This window comes from Motacilla alba, chromosome 20 (assembly GCF_015832195.1).
Source record: "Motacilla alba alba isolate MOTALB_02 chromosome 20, Motacilla_alba_V1.0_pri, whole genome shotgun sequence".
In the NCBI taxonomy this organism is placed as follows: domain Eukaryota; kingdom Metazoa; phylum Chordata; class Aves; order Passeriformes; family Motacillidae; genus Motacilla; species Motacilla alba.
The window spans coordinates 11,003,821-11,022,654 of NC_052035.1; the positions used below are offsets into that span (position 1 = coordinate 11,003,821).

The following is an 18,834-nucleotide window of genomic DNA, read 5'->3' on the forward strand; positions in this document are numbered from 1 at the left end:
CTGTCTTTCAGTGCTCTGTAATTAGAATAACAGCCCTGTACGTGTGCAGTGAGTGTATGAGAATGGTGCTACAGAGCATTACTCTACAAAACTGCTGCTTTAACAAATTCCACAGCCAGGACGGGACCACCAGGACCCAGGTTGCTCCATCCCAAGTCTGCACTTTCTCTTCATCCAGAGAAAGATACACAATGGGATTGTTCTCACCTCCATCAGTCTTCCACCAACACCCAGCAAGAGCAAACCTCTCCCTCATCCTGTGTTCCCAGCAGAGCCCAAGCCACCACAGCAAATGAACGGCTGAAAATCCGTGAAACTTTGAGACTTTTTTTTCAACTGTACCTGGTTTAGAGCCTTCATCAACAGATCCATTGTAGACTTGGTTGATGAACTCCGGCCTGTTGTCATTCATGTCAATCACATAGATGTAAAGGTCAATGGGATTCTCCACCTTGTTTCCATTCATGTCCACTGCATGAGCCCGGAGCTGGGAATGAGCACAATGAAAGCACAATATCAGCAACTGGATTTCTTGCAGAATGAGAGACTGTTTTGCAAGGATTGACTTTACATCATAAATACTTCCTCAAAATTGAATGGAGCCAGTATCTAATTCCAGCAGAAAGCACTGACATGGTTTCCATCTACACTTGACTCACAGACAGGTTTTCAGAGCTTAATATAATATTGAAATAATATTTTAAAACGGTGATTGTCAGTGGAAACACTTCAGCTCTGGTGTAGTGATGCTATCTTATCCCCTTCACAGCTCACAGACCACCCTATTTTAATTTTTAAGACATATTGAACCTCGTCTGACAATCTGAAAAGCAAATTTTGCTTAGTTCCAAATAAAGTGAGGAAATGATTTTGAGCGAGAAGTTTCTTATGGGAACCTGCAGCGTTTCACACCCACAATACTAGGGATTAGTAAGTGAAGAGATTTCAGCATGATCTTAGTGATGTTTGTTCTTTGTTTAATCATGGTCTCCAGGAACCGCAACAGCTACCGACCCCATTGCTCTGCGCACCAAAAGACATTTAAAAAGTCCCTTTCCTTCAAATAATGGGAGGCCCCATGGCACTAAGAATGCAATTTCCTCAGGCTTCAATAAAATACCCAGTGCTGAGGCATTTCAATAACCAGAGCCACAGTGTTAAGCCCTCAGTTAAACTGGAACTGCAGCTTTATCTTATTAGCAATAACCATCAGTAATAATGCCCAGAAACAAGAGCATCTGTTTTCTGAACAAAAGAGACAGATACGGCATGTCAAAATGAGTAATTAATAAAACGAAGCAATCACAATAGTCTGGAACAATCAGTAACCAGGTGAAAAAAATGGATAGCTTTCTCATTAGAGGGAACAGATGGCTACTGTAAATGGTGTGTGGCTGAACGCGCCGCTGACGCCGGCGTCGGGAGAACTCCGACAGCGAGGGAAGAGCTGCACAGCCCCCGACCCGGCTGGCAGTGGGGAGGCTCTGCCTGGCTCTGAGTGCTGCAGATTTTAGCCACCATCCCTCTTCATCTTAGCCCGTGAGCACTGCCGAACCTCCACCCTGCCACGAGAACTGGGGACGGCACTCGGGATGGTCACGTGCCATCCCACAGGGCTGGTGGGCTGGGGAACCAAGGCTGCAGAGGACGTCAGCTTCACAGAGTCACAGAGTCACACAATGGGCTGGGCTGGAAAGACCTTAGAGCTCATCTAGTTCCAACCCTCTGTCACAGGCAGGGAACTTTCCACTGGACCAGGGTGCTCCAAGCTCCATCCAACCTGTGCTTGAACACCTGCAGGGATGGGACAGCCTCAGCTCCTCTGGGCAACCTGTTCATGCCAGGGCTGGCTGGGAGAGTGGGGCTGAAGGACAGGGGACACACCAGCTCTGCCATCCAGCAGGATGGAGGCCTCTGGTCCCTCCCAGCAGTTCCCTACACCATCAGGCTGCTGCTGGGAGTCAGAGCTGACTTTACAGGGAGGTCTCCAGCTCCTCTGATGCATGACAAATAAATGTGCTAATTGCATTAGCCCTGGTTCCTGTCTTTCACTCTCACTGTGCTGGTGATTGATGCAACTTTCCCCTTCATGTATGGTGCTCAGAAGTCCAAAGCTTAACAAAAGGAACTGCACACCATTAGAATGGGCTGGATTAACATTTAATCAAGCAAAGAGAACAAACTGCCACATGAAATGAGCTGGGAGAAAAACACTTTTTTTTTTTTTTCCAAAGGAAATTAAGCAGCACGTTTTCTTTAAAGCCAGAAGAAGTCCAGCTTTGCTTTCAATACAGAGTGTACCATTTGTGTTTCATGACTTGCAATGCTCTTAATATCTGCATTTCTTTCCTACACAGGAACTGCTTTGGCTCCCACCTGTTGAGCTATCCTTCATCATGTCAGATGTAGCAATTCAATAACTTTACAGTCAGAGGTCAGACTGTCTTTGAAAAAAAGTAATTCAGAACTAAAATTAAAGTTATTATCTTCAAACTGAGGCAGCACTGGGCTCTCTCTTACAGCATTTCCAGCAGCGGAAATGGTTCCATTCAGAGATAAAGCAGAGAGCAAAGCTGGTATCTCCCCCCTCAGATCTGACTCTCCCCCTGCAAATTTTTAATTACATTCGATAGCTTTTGTTTGAAATCTCCAGGAGTAAGGGATTTCTCAGCAATGCACATCTATCTGCTTGTTGCACTCACTGAGCACATGTACCCATCAGCGCATTACTGCCTGCACTCAAGGCAAAAAAAATTCAATAAGCAAGACTGCAGGAATCTCATCAAACCTGTGGTGACATGCTCAAGTGTCCTGAGCCCAGCACCAGCACTGGGCTAAGCTATGGGAGGCAGGGCAGTGCTGGGCACACTGGTGTGGTCACTGATGTCCTGACTCAGCAGTGACAGGACGATGGCACTCTCTCTCCTGCTCCTTTTTTTGGCCTGGCTTCAGTGAACGTTTCTACTTTTTTCCTTTTGTGCTTTTTTGCATTAATTTTCTCTGCCTGTTCTCTCTGAACAACTCTCGTGTGCCAATGCCTCCGTATCTCTCACAACATGTTGCTTCCCTGTGGTCAGTGCCAGCTGAGGCAAAGGGAGAAGAGAGTCCTGAGCCACAGGATTGAATTTCAACTCAATGGGAGCTCTTCCTGCTAAAAACCATTCCTTGTTAAGAGACAATTCCTCATTAGAGACTATCCTCAGCAGAGAGAGCCAAGGAAGAAGGGACTCCAGGGGGTCAATCTGTCTGCTAGGAAACTGGCTGGAATCTCCAAGGCAGATCTACACTACATTTCTCTTCCTTAATTCATCTTCTCCCTCATTCTTTTGTCCTACTTTTGGTATTCATGAGGCATCCTCAAGCTGGACAACACACTTTTTTTCTGGAGCCATTTCTCAGTGGCTGAGATGGGGCTCATTTCTGCAAGGCACAGTTGGAGCCCACGTGGTGCTCCATGGCCACCTGTGACCAAACCACCTCTGCCACCTCTGTTTTGGTGTTGAAGTGGTGGAGGGCATGAAAAGCAGGTGCATGGGAGTGCTTTGTAGCACTGGGCAAGGCGCAAAAGGTGATCAAGGTTGAGCTCCATCAGACACACACATCATTTTGAGCTGGAAAACACACCAGGGCAAGGTCAGTGAGCATCACCCGAGCCACAGGACACATGCCAGACATGGGGCATGCACAAGTACTCAAATGGGAGCTGGTGGGTGCCTGAAGAGACAGTTAAAAAACATTTATAAAGTTAGTTTGAAATATTTACATTTTCCCCAAGGAAAGAACATGACAGGAGTGAAGAAGGAATAAAATCAAACTAAATACCTTTGAAAGGATTCTGAAAAATTAGTACACGTAGCCAACTAATGTCTAGCTGATGCATCACTCTGCTGTACCAGCCAAGGAGCTGGCTCGATATTCTTTAACAAATATTGTTTAAAAGTGTGACAATTATTGCTATCATATTCAGCAGCAGCTACCACAGGTCTCTGAGGTTTTCCCACTGACAGTTTCCAGTGTAAATGTAGCTGCTGGCATACAAATGATTTGGTATCATGATTATTGATTACACTGGGGGCTGGTGGTATCTGAAGGTAGTTAGTCAAAGTCAACACAGTGAATTGTGTTAAATATGAATATTACTTAGGCACTAATACTACTAATACAAATATACATTATCAATCAGTGACAGAGCCTTTAAGCAATAAGCATACAATGTCATGCCTAATTTGTGTGCTCTTAATTGTGATTAAAAGTTCAATTTAGAGCATTGTGACACAAACGGCTGGCATTATTCAACATGGTTCAAAATACTGGAATTATCCCTTAATTTGTAGTAAAATTGTTTTGTTCCTTTGCATTTAAAACAACTCTTTGTCAGTCTATAACCCACCTGTTCTGCTCCAGCCATTTCTGAGGGAGTATTTCATCAGCCTGAAGCTGACAGTGCACACATGTGTCTGGAACTGGATTAGGACTTGCTTCAAAGTTTCCCTATAACGCATACTACTTGAGCATCATAAGCAATGATTACTTACTGACACGTTTATGCTGATGTCTTTTGAAAACAGAGTTTGAGAAACGTCTTGGAAAACTAAGCTACCAATTTTCTATCCTTTGTACTTGCCAGGCCTAACTGCAGCTTAATATGAAACTGGTGTCTGGATCAGAAAAGACATTCAGAGCCACTAATTCTGTCAGCAGCACAAACGGGACTTGGGGAGCACAGCTAAGTGAGGCCAAGAGAACTCATGCATATTAAATATCACTACCTGCTGAAACTTCCTTGGCTTGCAGGGAACATTTCAGGGGCTGACTGCAAGGGGAGGTGCAGCACATGCCTGCCACAGTGAGATGGCAGAGAAATGGGGATGTGCCCCGTGAGCGTGTGTCCCTTGCTGCGTGTCCCTTGCTGCGTGTCCCACAGATGTGTGTCCCACAGATGTGTGCCCCACAGATGTGTGCCCCACAGCTGTGTGTCACACAGATGTGTGCCCATGGCTGTGTTTCCCATGGCTGTGTGTCCCTTGCTAGGTGTCCCATGGCTGTGTGTCCCACAGATGTGTGCCCCACAGCTGTGTGTCCCTTGCTGTGTGTCACACAGATGTGTGCCCATGGCTGTGTGTCCCACAGATGTGTGCCCCATGGCTGTGTGTCCCTTGCTGTGTGTCCCACGGATGTGTGCCCCATGGCTGTGTGTCCCTTGGCTGTGTGTCCCACAGCTGTGTTCCATGGCACTAATGACACCAGGGTGGCTCCCAGGACACCACTCAACTGAGTCCCACTCAACTGGGCACTCAACTGGGCAGTCCCCACAATGTGGGGTTGATTAAGTGGCTGCAGAGCCCTTTTTGCTTTTCTCTGCTCATATTTTCAGCTGACTCTGTGTCTGGGATGCCTGCGAGGTCCCTGGAGAGTTTGTGCTCTGGTTTGGAGTGCAGACACAAACAGATGAGGCCAAAATACAGCTGAACTTGTGATCACCAGCACACACAGCACCTGGGCAGGGGCTGTGAGTCCCAGAGGCACATACATCTCTGCATAACTCAAGCTCGGAATGATCCTCCCTAAAAGTTCAAGAATGATCACAAAAACAGGGGAAGTTCTGCTGCAGAACTCCTGATTTAATTAGAAAAAAATCTGTTTCACCTTAGGGAACGAGGCAGGTTTCATCAGACAAATGGCTTGCTGAATGCAGGGACTGTTAAAACACTAGTATTTTAAAAATGGTAGTCCTGAAGCAATACAGATAATTATGCATAAGAAAATATGTGTTGAAAATGTGGGAGTTAATGAAACAGAACTCTTGATATGTAGCCTTACAAAGACTTGCAAATTATTGTTCTTTCTTTTATAATTAGTTTTTAGATTACCTGGGAACAAAAGCAGCAAGGACAACACTCGAGAGTGACAGAGATGCTGAAAAGATTTGGTTTTTTTTTGGGGCCGCAGAAAACCTGAAGCTGTGTAAATGCACCCACCTTCAGCTGGAACACAAGGCTGCATCAGAGACAGAGCCCATGCCCTGCTGGGTCAGAGGGACCCTTGCAGGACCCTTGCAGAGGGCGCCTTGCAGCTCCACTCACATTCTCACTGAAGAGCAAAGCTACTAATTTAAGCTAAAGGAAACTACAGCAGATCTCAAGTTTAAAGGTGGCCAAGCTCTGCAGTTCACACCCAAGCTACACCTCAGTCACTGCTCTTCCAGCACTCAGTTCAAACCTGGCTACATGTTGGCTTTCCATCAGCTGAAGAGACTGGGCTCCATGAAGTGGCATAAATTCATTGACTTCTTCAAACCCACCTCTAGGCAAGACTTTGGAATTTATTTTCTTTCTGGAAATGGGCCAAACTTTTTCTTGTTTCCAGCACTGTTCATTCCTACTGTAAGCTTCTGCTCCAGTGTTTGGGTCATTGCTTTGTGCATGGTGTATTTATAAAGGCTTTGTAAAGGGTTAATAAATGAACAGCTGATGGTTCAAGAAATCATCAATCCAACATTACTGAGGCTGATGGATCTAAAGGTCATTTACAGACACAACTTAAAATGTTCTTCATCACTTTCTACTGTTCTCCTGACAGAGATTTTTCTATCATTCAGTATTCCTGTCTGTAAGGTCTCATAACACACCTATCAGTTATTCTCTCTATAAAAATACATCTTCCTGTAACCTTCAGAGTATGAATATGCTTATTTACATACGGATGCCACTAGTTCAAGGTTTCTGCGAGGAACAGCAAAGGCTGGAAATCCTGTGGAATGTACAAGGCAGCTTCATCCCATCACCTTTGACAAGGCAAGAATTCAATTTGCTGAATTCACTGTGACTGGTAGGTTCAGTTCATTTTTAAGGGGCGCAGGGTTTGTTAGGATTGAGGACAAAATCTGTTTCATCTCATGTTTTTGACTGTGAGTGTCTGATCACAGACATCACAGCTGCTCCATCAAAAGTCTTAACTTTTTTATTATTGACTAGACTGTTATAATAACCTGGCACTGCTGAAACAATAGCAACAACACTGAGATGACACACACTTTATCTCAAACATTTCTTCTCCGAAACAACCTCTCTTCATATTTTCCTAGGCACAACAAACAAAATAATTGTTCTTGTTCACAGAGTATAAAATAATTTTTCTTCAGATCTCCTTTTACCCAGGGGAAATCTCTTTTTCCACCCAACTAAAGAGGTAATCTATTTTCTTTATCTTTCCACCCCAGCCCAGAAGCTGTGTCAACATGGTTAACCGGATGCCTGATAAAGCTGACAGAATGTGCATCTCCTTCGGCGCAGTTCGGGATGCGGTGTCGCTGGAAGTGACCCGTGCGCTCTGCCGGCATTACAGCATCCCTGGGCAGGGCTATTACCACGCCAGGAGATGGGCTAAGGCTGATAGCAACCCATGAAACAGCCTTTCACAACCACTCCAGCAGACAACCAGAGTGCAGACGCAGAAAACGTTTGAAATTTTGCAGAGCTATCATGCAAGGGGCAACCTATTCTTTTAGCAATTTGTGGGACTGGATCTGCTGTGCAATTGTGCAATAGAGGAGCTGGGATTTATATCAAAACACAGCAATCAATTACACTGTGAGCATTCTGCAGGTAGAGCATTTTATGAACTAGGATAGCATGAGGCACCATCACTTTTGAGTGTAATTAATCTTAATTAATTCCCTGATATTTAATATTAGCCTATCTGCGTATTTAAAAACCTATCTGACACACCCCCATCATACTGCCTGAACATCTCCTGGTGAATTAAAGTGAAAAATGACTATAGCAATTATTGCATGTTTAGATGCAGTAATGATTCTTAAATTAGTAATTTCCCAAGACATGCTAATGTAGTGACTGGCTTCTCATGGTTTTGGGTGGTTCAGTCTACACATAAATTTGCATGGATTTAACAAGCAGTGTGAAGTTGAACCATTTTAAACAAATGACTCTGTGTCTGAAAGAGACATCAGTTTATCTCCACTTTCATATAATCACAGAATTGTTTAGGTTGGAAAAGCCCTCTCAGGTCAAGTCCAACTGTTCCCCCTCAGCACTGCCAAGCCCATCACTCAACCATGTCCTCAAGTGCCACATCTACATGGCTTTTGAATCTCTCCAGGGATGGTAACTTCACCGCTGCCCTTGGGCAGCCTGTGCCAGGGCTGGACAGCCCTTTTGGTGAAGAAATTTTTCATGATATCCAACCTCAATCTCTCCTGGCACAGCTTGAGGCCATTTCCTCTTGTTCCCTCACTTGTTACTTGGGAGAAGAGACCAACTCCCATGAGGCTACAACCTCCTTCCAGGGAAACCACAGAGGTCTCCCCTGAGCCTCCTTTTCTCCAGGCTGAGCCCCTCCCCAGCTCCTTCAGCTGCTCTCATCAAACTCTCCCCACCTTTCCCAGCTTGGCCACCCTTCCCTGGACATGCTCAATGTGGTGAGGGGCCCAAAACTGACCCCAGATTTGAGGAGTGGCCTCACCAGTGCCCAGCACAGGAGGGACAATCACTGCCCTGGCCACACTGCTGCTGATACAGGCCAGGTGCCACTGGCCTTCCTGGCCACACTGCTGGCTCATGTTCAGCTGCCACCAACCAGCACTTGGCATGGGTTTGGCTGGTTTAGCGTGCCCCTTCCTGAACCCAGCGATTCTGCCTTGAGCTTGTGAGCCCAGCTGAAAGTCAGGGTGTTTGATGCTCACGTGGTAGGAAGCTCTTTCCTCCCTGTCCATCGGGCGTGTCACGTACATCCTGCCAGACACAGGGTCAATGTTGAAGACCTCCATGGGCGGCTGGTCGGCTCCCACTCCAGTGATGCTGTACCTGATATGGATCTCCTTGTCCTTGTCGGAACGGATCTGGAGGAGATAACAGAGACAGGAATCCATAAGTTCTGGACAAAAGCCATATGGATGTTTAAGCAACTTTAAAAGATTTGAGCCTGAAGGCTGCAGAGATGCAATACCACTGTCAGTCCTGACAAGGGAGCTGAACGCCAAAGATTTGGTGAAAAGCCATGAAAAGTACATTTCACAAAGTTTCAGCTGTTTTGCTCCTTTTTAATTCATGAGAAATCATTGAAATTATGACTTTTCAACTGAGATGTGGAAGAGCCTAAAATGCACAAAACCCACTGTTTGCATATTACTGAAACCCCAGTCTCCTGAAAGTGTCCAAATTTTTCAGCCATACCCAGAGTCTCCCAGCCATTAATCATTTCTGAAAACGCTGTCTGCAAGCTCCCCCATTGTATTCTCAGTCCTGGTGACTGTGCACACAAATACTCCCATGAAATTCAAAGAACAGGGCTGTTTGCTCCTCTTTGTCCAACTATGCTGGCTTGACAAGGCCAGGCTGGGAATGCCCAGTGGGATGTTACCATTTCATGTGGTTATTTGTTGAGGAAAAGCATGTTTTGGACACTGTTTCTGAAAGCCCTTCCCTCCTGCTCCTTGAGAACAACATTGCAAGCCGAGTACAGCACAGTGAGTTCCCTGAACCTCAGATTCAGAGCTGAGGAAAAAAAGAAGGGAGGTTAATATGTTGTCCTAGCAACCCCGACTATCTCTTTAAACATAAATTTAATTTTCTGATCAAATGCTGAAAGAAGTTCTTGCAACAGCGTGACTATTCCCAAAAGAAAGTGCAAGGTACAAATAAATTACCACCCCCTGCACCATCACAAAGTGTCTTGGCACTGTAAAAAGCGATGTGCATAAATTTTTCCCTAACAGGTCTATGAATTCAACAAAGTAGTGGTAAGATAATAGAGCCCTTGTAGCTGAATGCACATTGGCATCTCTGCTACGGCAGCTGCACCCTTGGAGGGGCCTGAGTGAACTTAGTGGGATCCTGTGTCCCCCAAACTGCCTAGATTTGGGGAGAGAAGGTCATTTCCCAAGGGAAGAGGAGGCTTTTCTTGTCAGGCAAAGGAATTGAGACGGGGCTGTGGGCTGCTGCACACTCCTCCCATATGTGACCTTCTGCTTTTCCTTCCTCTCCTGACACAGGAGGCTGACAAGACGCTGAACACGTCGGTGCAGGGCAATATCAGATCCCTGGCTCCCAGAATCTCCTTTGATACCTTTGTCCAGATCATTACCAAGTTTGTACACTGTTTTCTTTGTACTCCCCCCACCAAACTGTCTGCTGCTGCTAATGGCTAATCATGTCAGTTATTACAGGCACCGCCAGGATTGATCCGCGCGGCACCTGCGCCGCTGGAGCTGCAGGTCAAAGAATAGACACAGTTCCATTTGTCTTCTCTCCAAAGGATTCACTGCTTGTTACACTGTTAGCACTGAGAAAACTGACCGGACTTACACTGGTATAGTCACTTAAAAGAGGGCCTGGAGACACTGAAAGTGCCCTCATGCTGCACAGGAGGATTTGTCCAGATTTACGAGGTGCTAGCGGGTATTTGGAAGAGAGACCCAAGCAGACAAGCCATGAATTCAACTTTCATTAGCAAATCTGTGGGTGAGGAAGGGTATACTAAAATCAAGCACTGCCTGCACAACTGTGCAAGTATTGTCAGCAGTTTGACAACATTATCACCAGTTTGACAGCTGAAGATCACAGTCCCCATTTTCAGAAGGTCAGCTCTGCCCTGCCAGAGGAAAAGGGCTGGAAATCGAGCTGGTGGCAATGTCTGTGCAAGTGCACAGCTCACACCAGGGAGTTCAAGCTCCAACCCACTACATCCACATCTGGAGCCAGGCAAAGGTAAATGGAAACTGAAAGACACTGCTGGACCTCCAGCTTTGCGCCAGGATGGGGTACCCACCTCACAAATTAAAAAGGGTGATGTGGGACACACAGCTGTGTGTCTTTATCAGTGTGCGTCTGTCTCCAAACAAACTATAACGTAAATTTACCCTTCAAAAAGGTGGAAAAAACCCAAAACAACCCAACAAAGGTATTTTGCACTTCTACCCAGCCCCAGCCTGGCTCAGCTATGGCTGTGCTTGAGCACAAACACCAAAGAGCTAAGCAGACACTCCAGGAAACCAAAACAGGAGCAGTTTTAACCCGAATCACAGAAGGGAAGAGCTTGTTAGTGGACATTTTTCTGCTCTATTTCCTGTTGCATATAGTACCCAGATCCCATTGTGATAGAAGCATTAGAAATGCATAGAGAGAGACAGGAACAGGGAAAAGGAGCCTGGATTTAAATATTCAGTGCTAAAGGCACTATGTTTTTTTTTTTTGGAAAATGCAGATAAACAGAAGCTCTCGAAGAAAGCTATGTACAATTTAATAAAGTGCACGCTATAGGATGTCCTTGCAGCACTTTTATTAGCATTAATAGGGTCTAAGCTGTCTGTATGTAAATCATTGCAGATCTAGGAGATGAAATATATCATAAGACCCACAGCCAATTATACTGAGAGAAATCCATGAGCTAATTATGCTGCATTGAGCAAAACAAAGATGGGGGAAATATACTGCAAATATTCAGCAAAGACCCGTTATTTGCTGTTAATTGCAATCATAGCACAAGGGTTTGCCTGCTACCTATACTTAAATCCATTTCCAGCAAAAATACAAGGGTCTGAAGTGCTCAGAAAAAAAATAATGGAAGAAGTAGCACTTGTCACAGAAAGTTGCAAAGACCATTGGCAATGAAGCATAGTACATTTTACTACGAGGGAGATATTTATCACACACATGCTTTTTATATTGGAGCATATCATTTTAGCACTCTTAATGAGATCAAAAAATTTTAGAAAAGATTTTTTTAGTAATCCCGTAACATTTTGACCAAAGGTTTAATTTGCCTAATTCCCAGGGTGCAATTTATTAAATCTTGTTGAGAAGTTAAGAACATTATCCGAACACAATGCAAGGTTTACTTTTGTTGAAACGGTTCTTGGAGCAGTTTACCATAATAATAATAATAATAATAATAATAATAATAACAATAATAATAATAGTAATAAAGCCCTCTCTATTCCTAAGGAGCTCACTAAATCAGTAATAAAAATTACAGGTTGGGGGAATTTACTGGTTCAGAAGGGAGTTACTTTTTCCTTCATTTAACCTGCAAGTGTGAAGACGCTAACAGATCCATATGATAATCATCTGACTGGAGAACATACACATGAATTTTCCTTTCATTTATCTCTCCTTTTATAATGCAGTCAAGAGGTATGCAGGGCTCTGGGTTAGAGAACAGATGGCAGAGGGATGGTTTTCCTTAGCTGCATTTATACATTTTTTACTCAGAGAACCCTTGGAGCTTTGAGCTTCTCCAGTGCCTGGCATGATACAGCTCTGCATATGATGATGTGAGCAGGATGAATGATGATGGCTGATGACTGTCATAAAAGAAATTTGCTTGCAAAGCAGCTTTTATGCTCTAAAAAGCCCCTCCGGGACGGAGCTTGGAGTGGATTGATTCACTGGTGAGGGAAAATGTCCCAGATCAAAAGGCAATTTATGTTGGAAGATGCAATCCCTTGTTCCCATCCTACCTCATGAACACAGGCAGCATTTTCCATGCAGGAACCCTCACCAACTCTGACAGATACAAATGGACCATCTGGAAACTGTGGGATCAGCCACCAAGAGCCCCAGAGGGAACCTGCAGCAGAGCCAGGCACCTCTCCGGAGCTGCCATCCCTCTGCTTGGCTGTGGCCAGCAAGGACAGGGTGGCCTTGCAGCCCAGCAGTGAGTGGCTGGAGCTCACATCATTGAGGCATCACCCAAAACACTGCCATGTTTGCAACTCAGAACCAGAACATCCAGAGTCTGACTAAGCCTGTGTTTCTACAAAGCAATCCCACAAACAGGAGAAATGGTGCAATTTCACAAGACGGGGATTTTCTACTGCAGGCTCTGATCTAATAACTAAAATGTTTGAAAATTAACGTTGCAACTCCTGAGACAATACAGGGCTAAGCCCTTCCAAGCTGGCCTCTCCTCATGTCACATTTCAACAGAAAAGCAGTGTTTGTGGCACAGGACTGCACCCTGCTTTTGCAGATAATATCTTAGGGGTTGTGCATCTCTGTCAGGATTTACTGGGTAGCTAAACCATTCCCACAAACTTTACTGGTGAACAGAATTTCAAGTGGTGAGCTCCTCTAAGGTATCAGATTTTATCAGTGCTTTTCTTTGATCCACACCCTTGTGCTCTCAGCACTGCCCTTTCTTGCTGCAGGGGTTTGAATTCACAAGCCCTCCTCCCTTGTCCTGGCAGTGACAGAAACCACCAGAGATCCCTGCAATGCTCCCATGCCAGGAGCAGGGCTGGTACAGAGCATGCAATCTATGAGGTCAGCAGATTGGAGGGCACCAGTGAGACCATAAATTATACAGTTTTTGGAGCACAACATTGCCAGGAAAAGAAGTGTTCCAATGGAGACTGTTTAGAGAGCAGTAAAGAAAATGCCTGGAGGCCCAGGAAATGGGGTGTGTAAGGAAAAGCTGAATGAACAAGGACAACTGAGCCTACAGAAGAGAAGATGTGACTGTGACCACAGTTCTCCTGTACCTAATAAACTATATGTAGAGAATTTCATAAGGTGCTGTGGTCTGGGTTCTGCCCATCCCTGCACTGTGCCTGGAAATGTATCTGGAGAGAGCAAAGCAGGACATTTATCCTCTGTTACATTTCCCTTCCACAGAATGAACCAGAAAATAAATTTCCTTTGAAGTTCTTTGTCTTGCTCTACAACATATGGAGTAAAAAATGCCCTTCAAGAAACACTTAGTTTACCAAATCTCCCACAGAATAGTATGCCACATTTGCACTAACATGACCTGGGGATACTTAGACTCGATTTTTTTGTTTTATAAAACCCATTATAATTATTAATGAACACATAAAATAATGTAAATGATAAGCAGTAAGTGTCTTTTATTATTAAGCTCTTAGCTATTTTGCCCATTAAGAAAACCAAATTAAAATAATTGAAGATTATAATCTGTCATGCATTCAAAATGCTCCATAGAAATTCAGACAGGCAAACATATTCAAAGCCTTTAAAAGAGCACACTTAAGAGTCAGTCTAAGCATTCCAGGATTGGCTCATTAATTTTAGTGGAAATATTTTAATTCAACGACTCCTACTGTTTATTGAAATCTTTGCTAAGGACTTATTTATTTTTAACTGAATTTGCAATATGTTTAGGACTCATTTGTATAAAAGTTCTTAACTCTTATTTCACAGTTGTTTTAGAAGCCAGTAAAGAGACACATCTCTAGCCCTCTATTTCCAAACAAATTACTGCATGTTGCTGAAAGAATCACATATGGTTTCAATAAAAAGATGCAAAAGTCAAGCAGAGAAAAAATTAAGACAGATTTGGAGACCCAGCCAGGTGAAGGTAATATTTAACTTCTGTCTCCTATTATCACACTTGCCAATGACCCCAAGCTATGTCCTAGAAGGAAATGAAAAAACCCCAAAAACCCAGAAGATCCTCTGAATCACTTCTGTCTTCAGAGGAAACCCTCTCTTCTGTGCCCTGCAAAGAGGATGCTTTGACATGGCAAGGCTGGTTTGTAGGAACCCAGCATTTTCAGTACATCCAGCCCTGGGTTTAGCAGCAACTTGCCCTTAAGTGTTCATCCACCCCTGGACAAAATGACCATTGACCGAGCCAGGTGTCCATGGTGGTGGCATTTACAACCAAGGTTAAGTAAGGAAAGACCTCTACTGGCAAAGAAAAAAGGGATGGACTTGCACATTTTTACTTGGGGATTTCTTTCTTTCCTCAACTGGGACTGGTTTCATCTCACACATGATTTTCTAAAAACTTTGTATCTGGTTTCAGGTAAAAAGAAGAGAAGTCAGTCTTCCACGGGTGAAATCTATCCTCCTAAAGGCTTAAGTATATAACACATTTCCTGGAAGAAGTGGTTTTCTCTTTCTACCAAGAGAATGAGAAACAAGGAATACACCTAGACTAGAGACCAAATTTTCACATGGTTGAGATCACTGCTGAGAGCTTAAGTTTCTTCCTCTTCTTTAAAATACAAATCCAAAGCCAAACTATAAAATGTTCCCTTTGCCCCGATGGCTGGATCTCTCCCATGTCAGGTTAAATCTTCCAGCCAAAATCTGTGCAAAGTGATTTTTAATGTTATTTATTTTGATGATAAGAGAGTCCAAGTAGTGCTCCAGAGAGATTCAAGCTGTCATTTAAGCCATTAATTTAATGGATGATGCAGCCTGCGTTAAAGAAATGAAGCTATGAGATGTTTGAACCCAAAAGAGAAGAACCTCTCCTGTGTGCCTGACTTGTTCCGTGGTACCTGCAGAGGAGCCCATTGCCATCCAGCCCTTCCCATCCAGCCCTTCCCATCCAGCTCTCCTGCTCCTTACCAGGAGGATTTGCTTCCTCTGCACGCACCCTGCGAGTGCTTGGCTGAGGTGCTGCACCAAATGTTCAGCTGCTGACAGCTCCCAGCATTTCACAGGTCGTTTGGCTTCCACGTGGCTCTCTCTGTCCAAGGGCTCCTCTCCAACCCTGCTGCTCCCTTCAGGCCAATTACATCCACATGGACACACTCCTCTGGAGCCTTCCCTATGCCCACGGGTAGCTTTGATAGTTTTCACTCCTCTGGCTTCCAAGTTTTTTTTGAATTGTTTACCAGGATTTTCCTCCTCTACCTGGATGAAAATGTAACACTGAGCAGATGGAGAACAGCATATCAATCAGGCTCAATAAGGAGCTGGTAATGCAGTGGGAGAGAATTTTTGCCTGCAACTCTGGCCAGTAACTGTGTGTGACCCCACGCATAAGTACAGGATGAAACTGAACTTGTCAGACTCACAGTCTAATTCAAAACTACAATTATTCTGCTTGGGATAAAAGTGAAATAACACTTTTTGCCTAGAAAACCAAATTCTGTACATGATGAGATGACACACTACAAGCACAGAGTACCTGGTGTGCAGCAGTGCATCCAGGCCAAGGATTTGCTGCAGCTTAACTCTACTTTCCTACCTGCTGAAACAGCAAAGAATTTATGTTTTAGCTTGAGTTATCCTGACACAAAAAGACTGAAGTCTGCAGGGCTCAGGGGGGCAATCTGCTCTGTGTAACTCTGCAGCTGGTCAAAGTTTCTGAGTGGTGACTTGGGACTGCCAGAAGCTCATGTAAGGTCTCTGTCTTTACCAGTGAAAAACTCAGTAAACTGCAGTTTGTTGCATGGTCTTTGTGATTAAATAATTAAGTAATTATTTATCTCTCCCACTCACTATTATAAAGGTCAAGAAGCCAAGGTCCCCATATCAGGAACCGGCCAATGCTAATGGATCTTTCATATCTAACAGTAATTGATATGGCACAGTCATTTCTAAAGCAGTATGTGCCTTTCTTCGGGCCTTTTGCAGCCTGAGAACTCCACTGTGGAAGTGCTTCAGACTGTAGCAAGGCAGGAGAGAGGGAGGAGAGCAGCTCTGATGGGAAAAGAAGATTACAGAACACCTCCACGTGACCAACATCTTATCACTGCCAGAACCTTGATAGCAGAACCAACAAAACTAATTTTTACTGCTCTTTCCCTTATCTCTCTTGCAAGAGAGCAGATTCTTCACTGCAGTGACTGAAGGCATCCCAGTGGAGCTGGTGTGCTGCTATCAGGTGAATTTTGGCCCTGAAGAACTGAGGCTGGTTCATACTGTGCAAGATGCAAGGGGCTGATAATGCCTGGCTGGGATTTGAACCAGATGCACAAACCCTCTGCTGTAGAGGATGCTCTGTGACAAAAAGTGAGAGGAAATACATCTGAGAGTTCAAAACACACTGCTCTTACTCCTGTGACAGAGGAGCTGTGACAGGCAAGAGAAGATCATCCTTCATAATCTATTTAAGAAGGGCTACCCACTGTTTCTTTGCAGAGGGCACCATCCTGCAGCACCTTTGTGCAGCTGACCCCACGTTGCCTGTGATGGCTACGCCGAAATGAAGACAAAGTCAAGAAAAACAAATCATGGCAGCGGGAATTTGTCCTCATTTCTTTTTGAAGTGTATCTCTCCTGAAGCCTTATGTCCTTACATCATGTCTGCCACAAAGCAAGCCTGGAAAAGAGAATCCAGCACCTTTCTGGGTAAAACTGAGCAGGAAACTCGAGTGCTCAGCGCAGAAGATAAATAAGGGTAACAAATATTGACCTGCGCAGGAGTAACCTGATCACTGTAACTAATGATTGAGGCCCTCAGCTGATATAAATCAGTGTAAACTCAGTAGCTTCAAACAGAGGCACGCTAATTTATTTCAGCTGAAAATCTGGCACATGGCATTTAGAAATTTATCTGCACAGCAGAAGAACAAGTGAAGAATGGTCTTCACTCGACCCACAGCAATTTACCACAAGCAGCATTCCTCTTGGTAGGACAGTGAGCTGGGACACAGGGAACAAGCATTCAGGGGAGAACAAACACACTGGTGTCCTCAGGAAGGAAGTTTTTCCAAGCCTCAAGGGATATAATCGGTCTTAGTGTGTGTGACCTTTGCTTTTGTAGTGAGCTTGGCTTTCCCAGAGTCATGCACTGAACTCCCAATGGCATGATGCCTACAGATATCCCTGATCATGGAGAAGTGGTGCTGTGGCATGATTGTGAGTGCTGCCCTCAGCATGAAAAAAAAGCTTTTGGACCTGCCTGCAAATAGCTAACAATGGGAATAAACAATATAAACAATAAAACCTGCCAGTGTGTCTATTTTGGAGAACAAAATCTGCTGAGGCTTGTGTTTGAGACACTACTTTGAGAGGCCTGCAGAGCAGGATTTAAAGCTCTGCAGCTCTCAAAGTCTCTCGAAAAAGTTTAATTACAGGAACAGCAAACCTATTTGTTTGTTATGTAGGGTAGATTTCATGGCACAGCATATGCAGAAGTTATTTCAACGGCCAGTAAAAGGAAACACCAATGTGAGGAGGCAGGGAATGAAGTTCTCTCTGTGCACCAAGGCTAAAAGACATCAGTGCAGGTCTAGGTTGGATGATCCTGAAGGATCCTGTCCAACCTGAGATATTCCATGATTCTATGATTTTCTGACCAGTGAACAAAGTGTGAAATGTCTTTGCTCCTAGAACTCATCCTCTTTTGTTACACAGACAAAATACTGAATCCTCCTGGATAACTCTTCCCTGATGGCCAAATTCTGCCCATGCATGCACACATATGTTTCCTTCCACAACAGCTACGCTGGACACTCCAGAGCTGTATTTTCCCTTCAATAAACTTGCAGAGCAAGACAGCACAAGAGCTCTGTGGTCAGGAATACCCAGGAAGGTGACAGCAAACATCAGGCTGGCTCACCCATCCTGCACAGCTGGATCCAGCCCGTGCCCACACGTACACATCTGGCGTGCAGGCACACAGCTGCACGCAGGACACAGCAGCTGCAGGACACACTGCCAGGCTCATGCCAGCACCCCCTCTCCCAGCCAGCTCTCCTGTGCCCTCCCATCACCTTCCTGCAGCCCCTGCCTACACCCAGGGGCCCCCAGCAGCTGCAGCTCCTGCACCAACACCCTGAGTTCTGAGGGTACCTCTCCCTTGGTGTGAGTGTCCTCAATTCAAACACCCACTGCTTGTGCAGATGTGCCTCATGCATCAGGGATGGGAGATTGCCCTCGAGGAAATTTCAAACCTGGCTGAACTCTGCTCATTTGGAACGAATTCACAGGGCTGGATTTTTGGCAAGTTTTCCCCTTTCGTTAACTCTGTTTCTGAGTGGGTTTGATCTGAGACCCCTGCTTGCTTTGACTTGCATTCATGTTAGACTTATTCATGTGACTTATTGATGTGCTTCCCATCCACACACTTCTAATGCCAAGAGGCAGACAGGCCAGCTTGAGGACATGGCGCCAG

At 44.7% G+C, this 18,834-nt stretch overlaps 1 protein-coding gene across 2 annotated transcripts in view; it reads right to left on the bottom strand.

Annotated features, from left to right (window-relative positions):
- Positions 1-18,834, bottom strand: part of CDH4 (cadherin 4) — a 419,557-nt gene that overhangs the window by 91,667 nt on the left and 309,056 nt on the right. For both annotated transcript variants that reach the window (XM_038159241.1, XM_038159242.1), the window contains 2 exons: positions 8,702-8,857; positions 343-487 (listed from right to left, as the gene is read on the bottom strand). In XM_038159241.1, the coding sequence (XP_038015169.1) occupies positions 343-487; positions 8,702-8,857 (301 nt within the window). The remainder of the gene's footprint in view (positions 1-342; positions 488-8,701; positions 8,858-18,834) is intronic.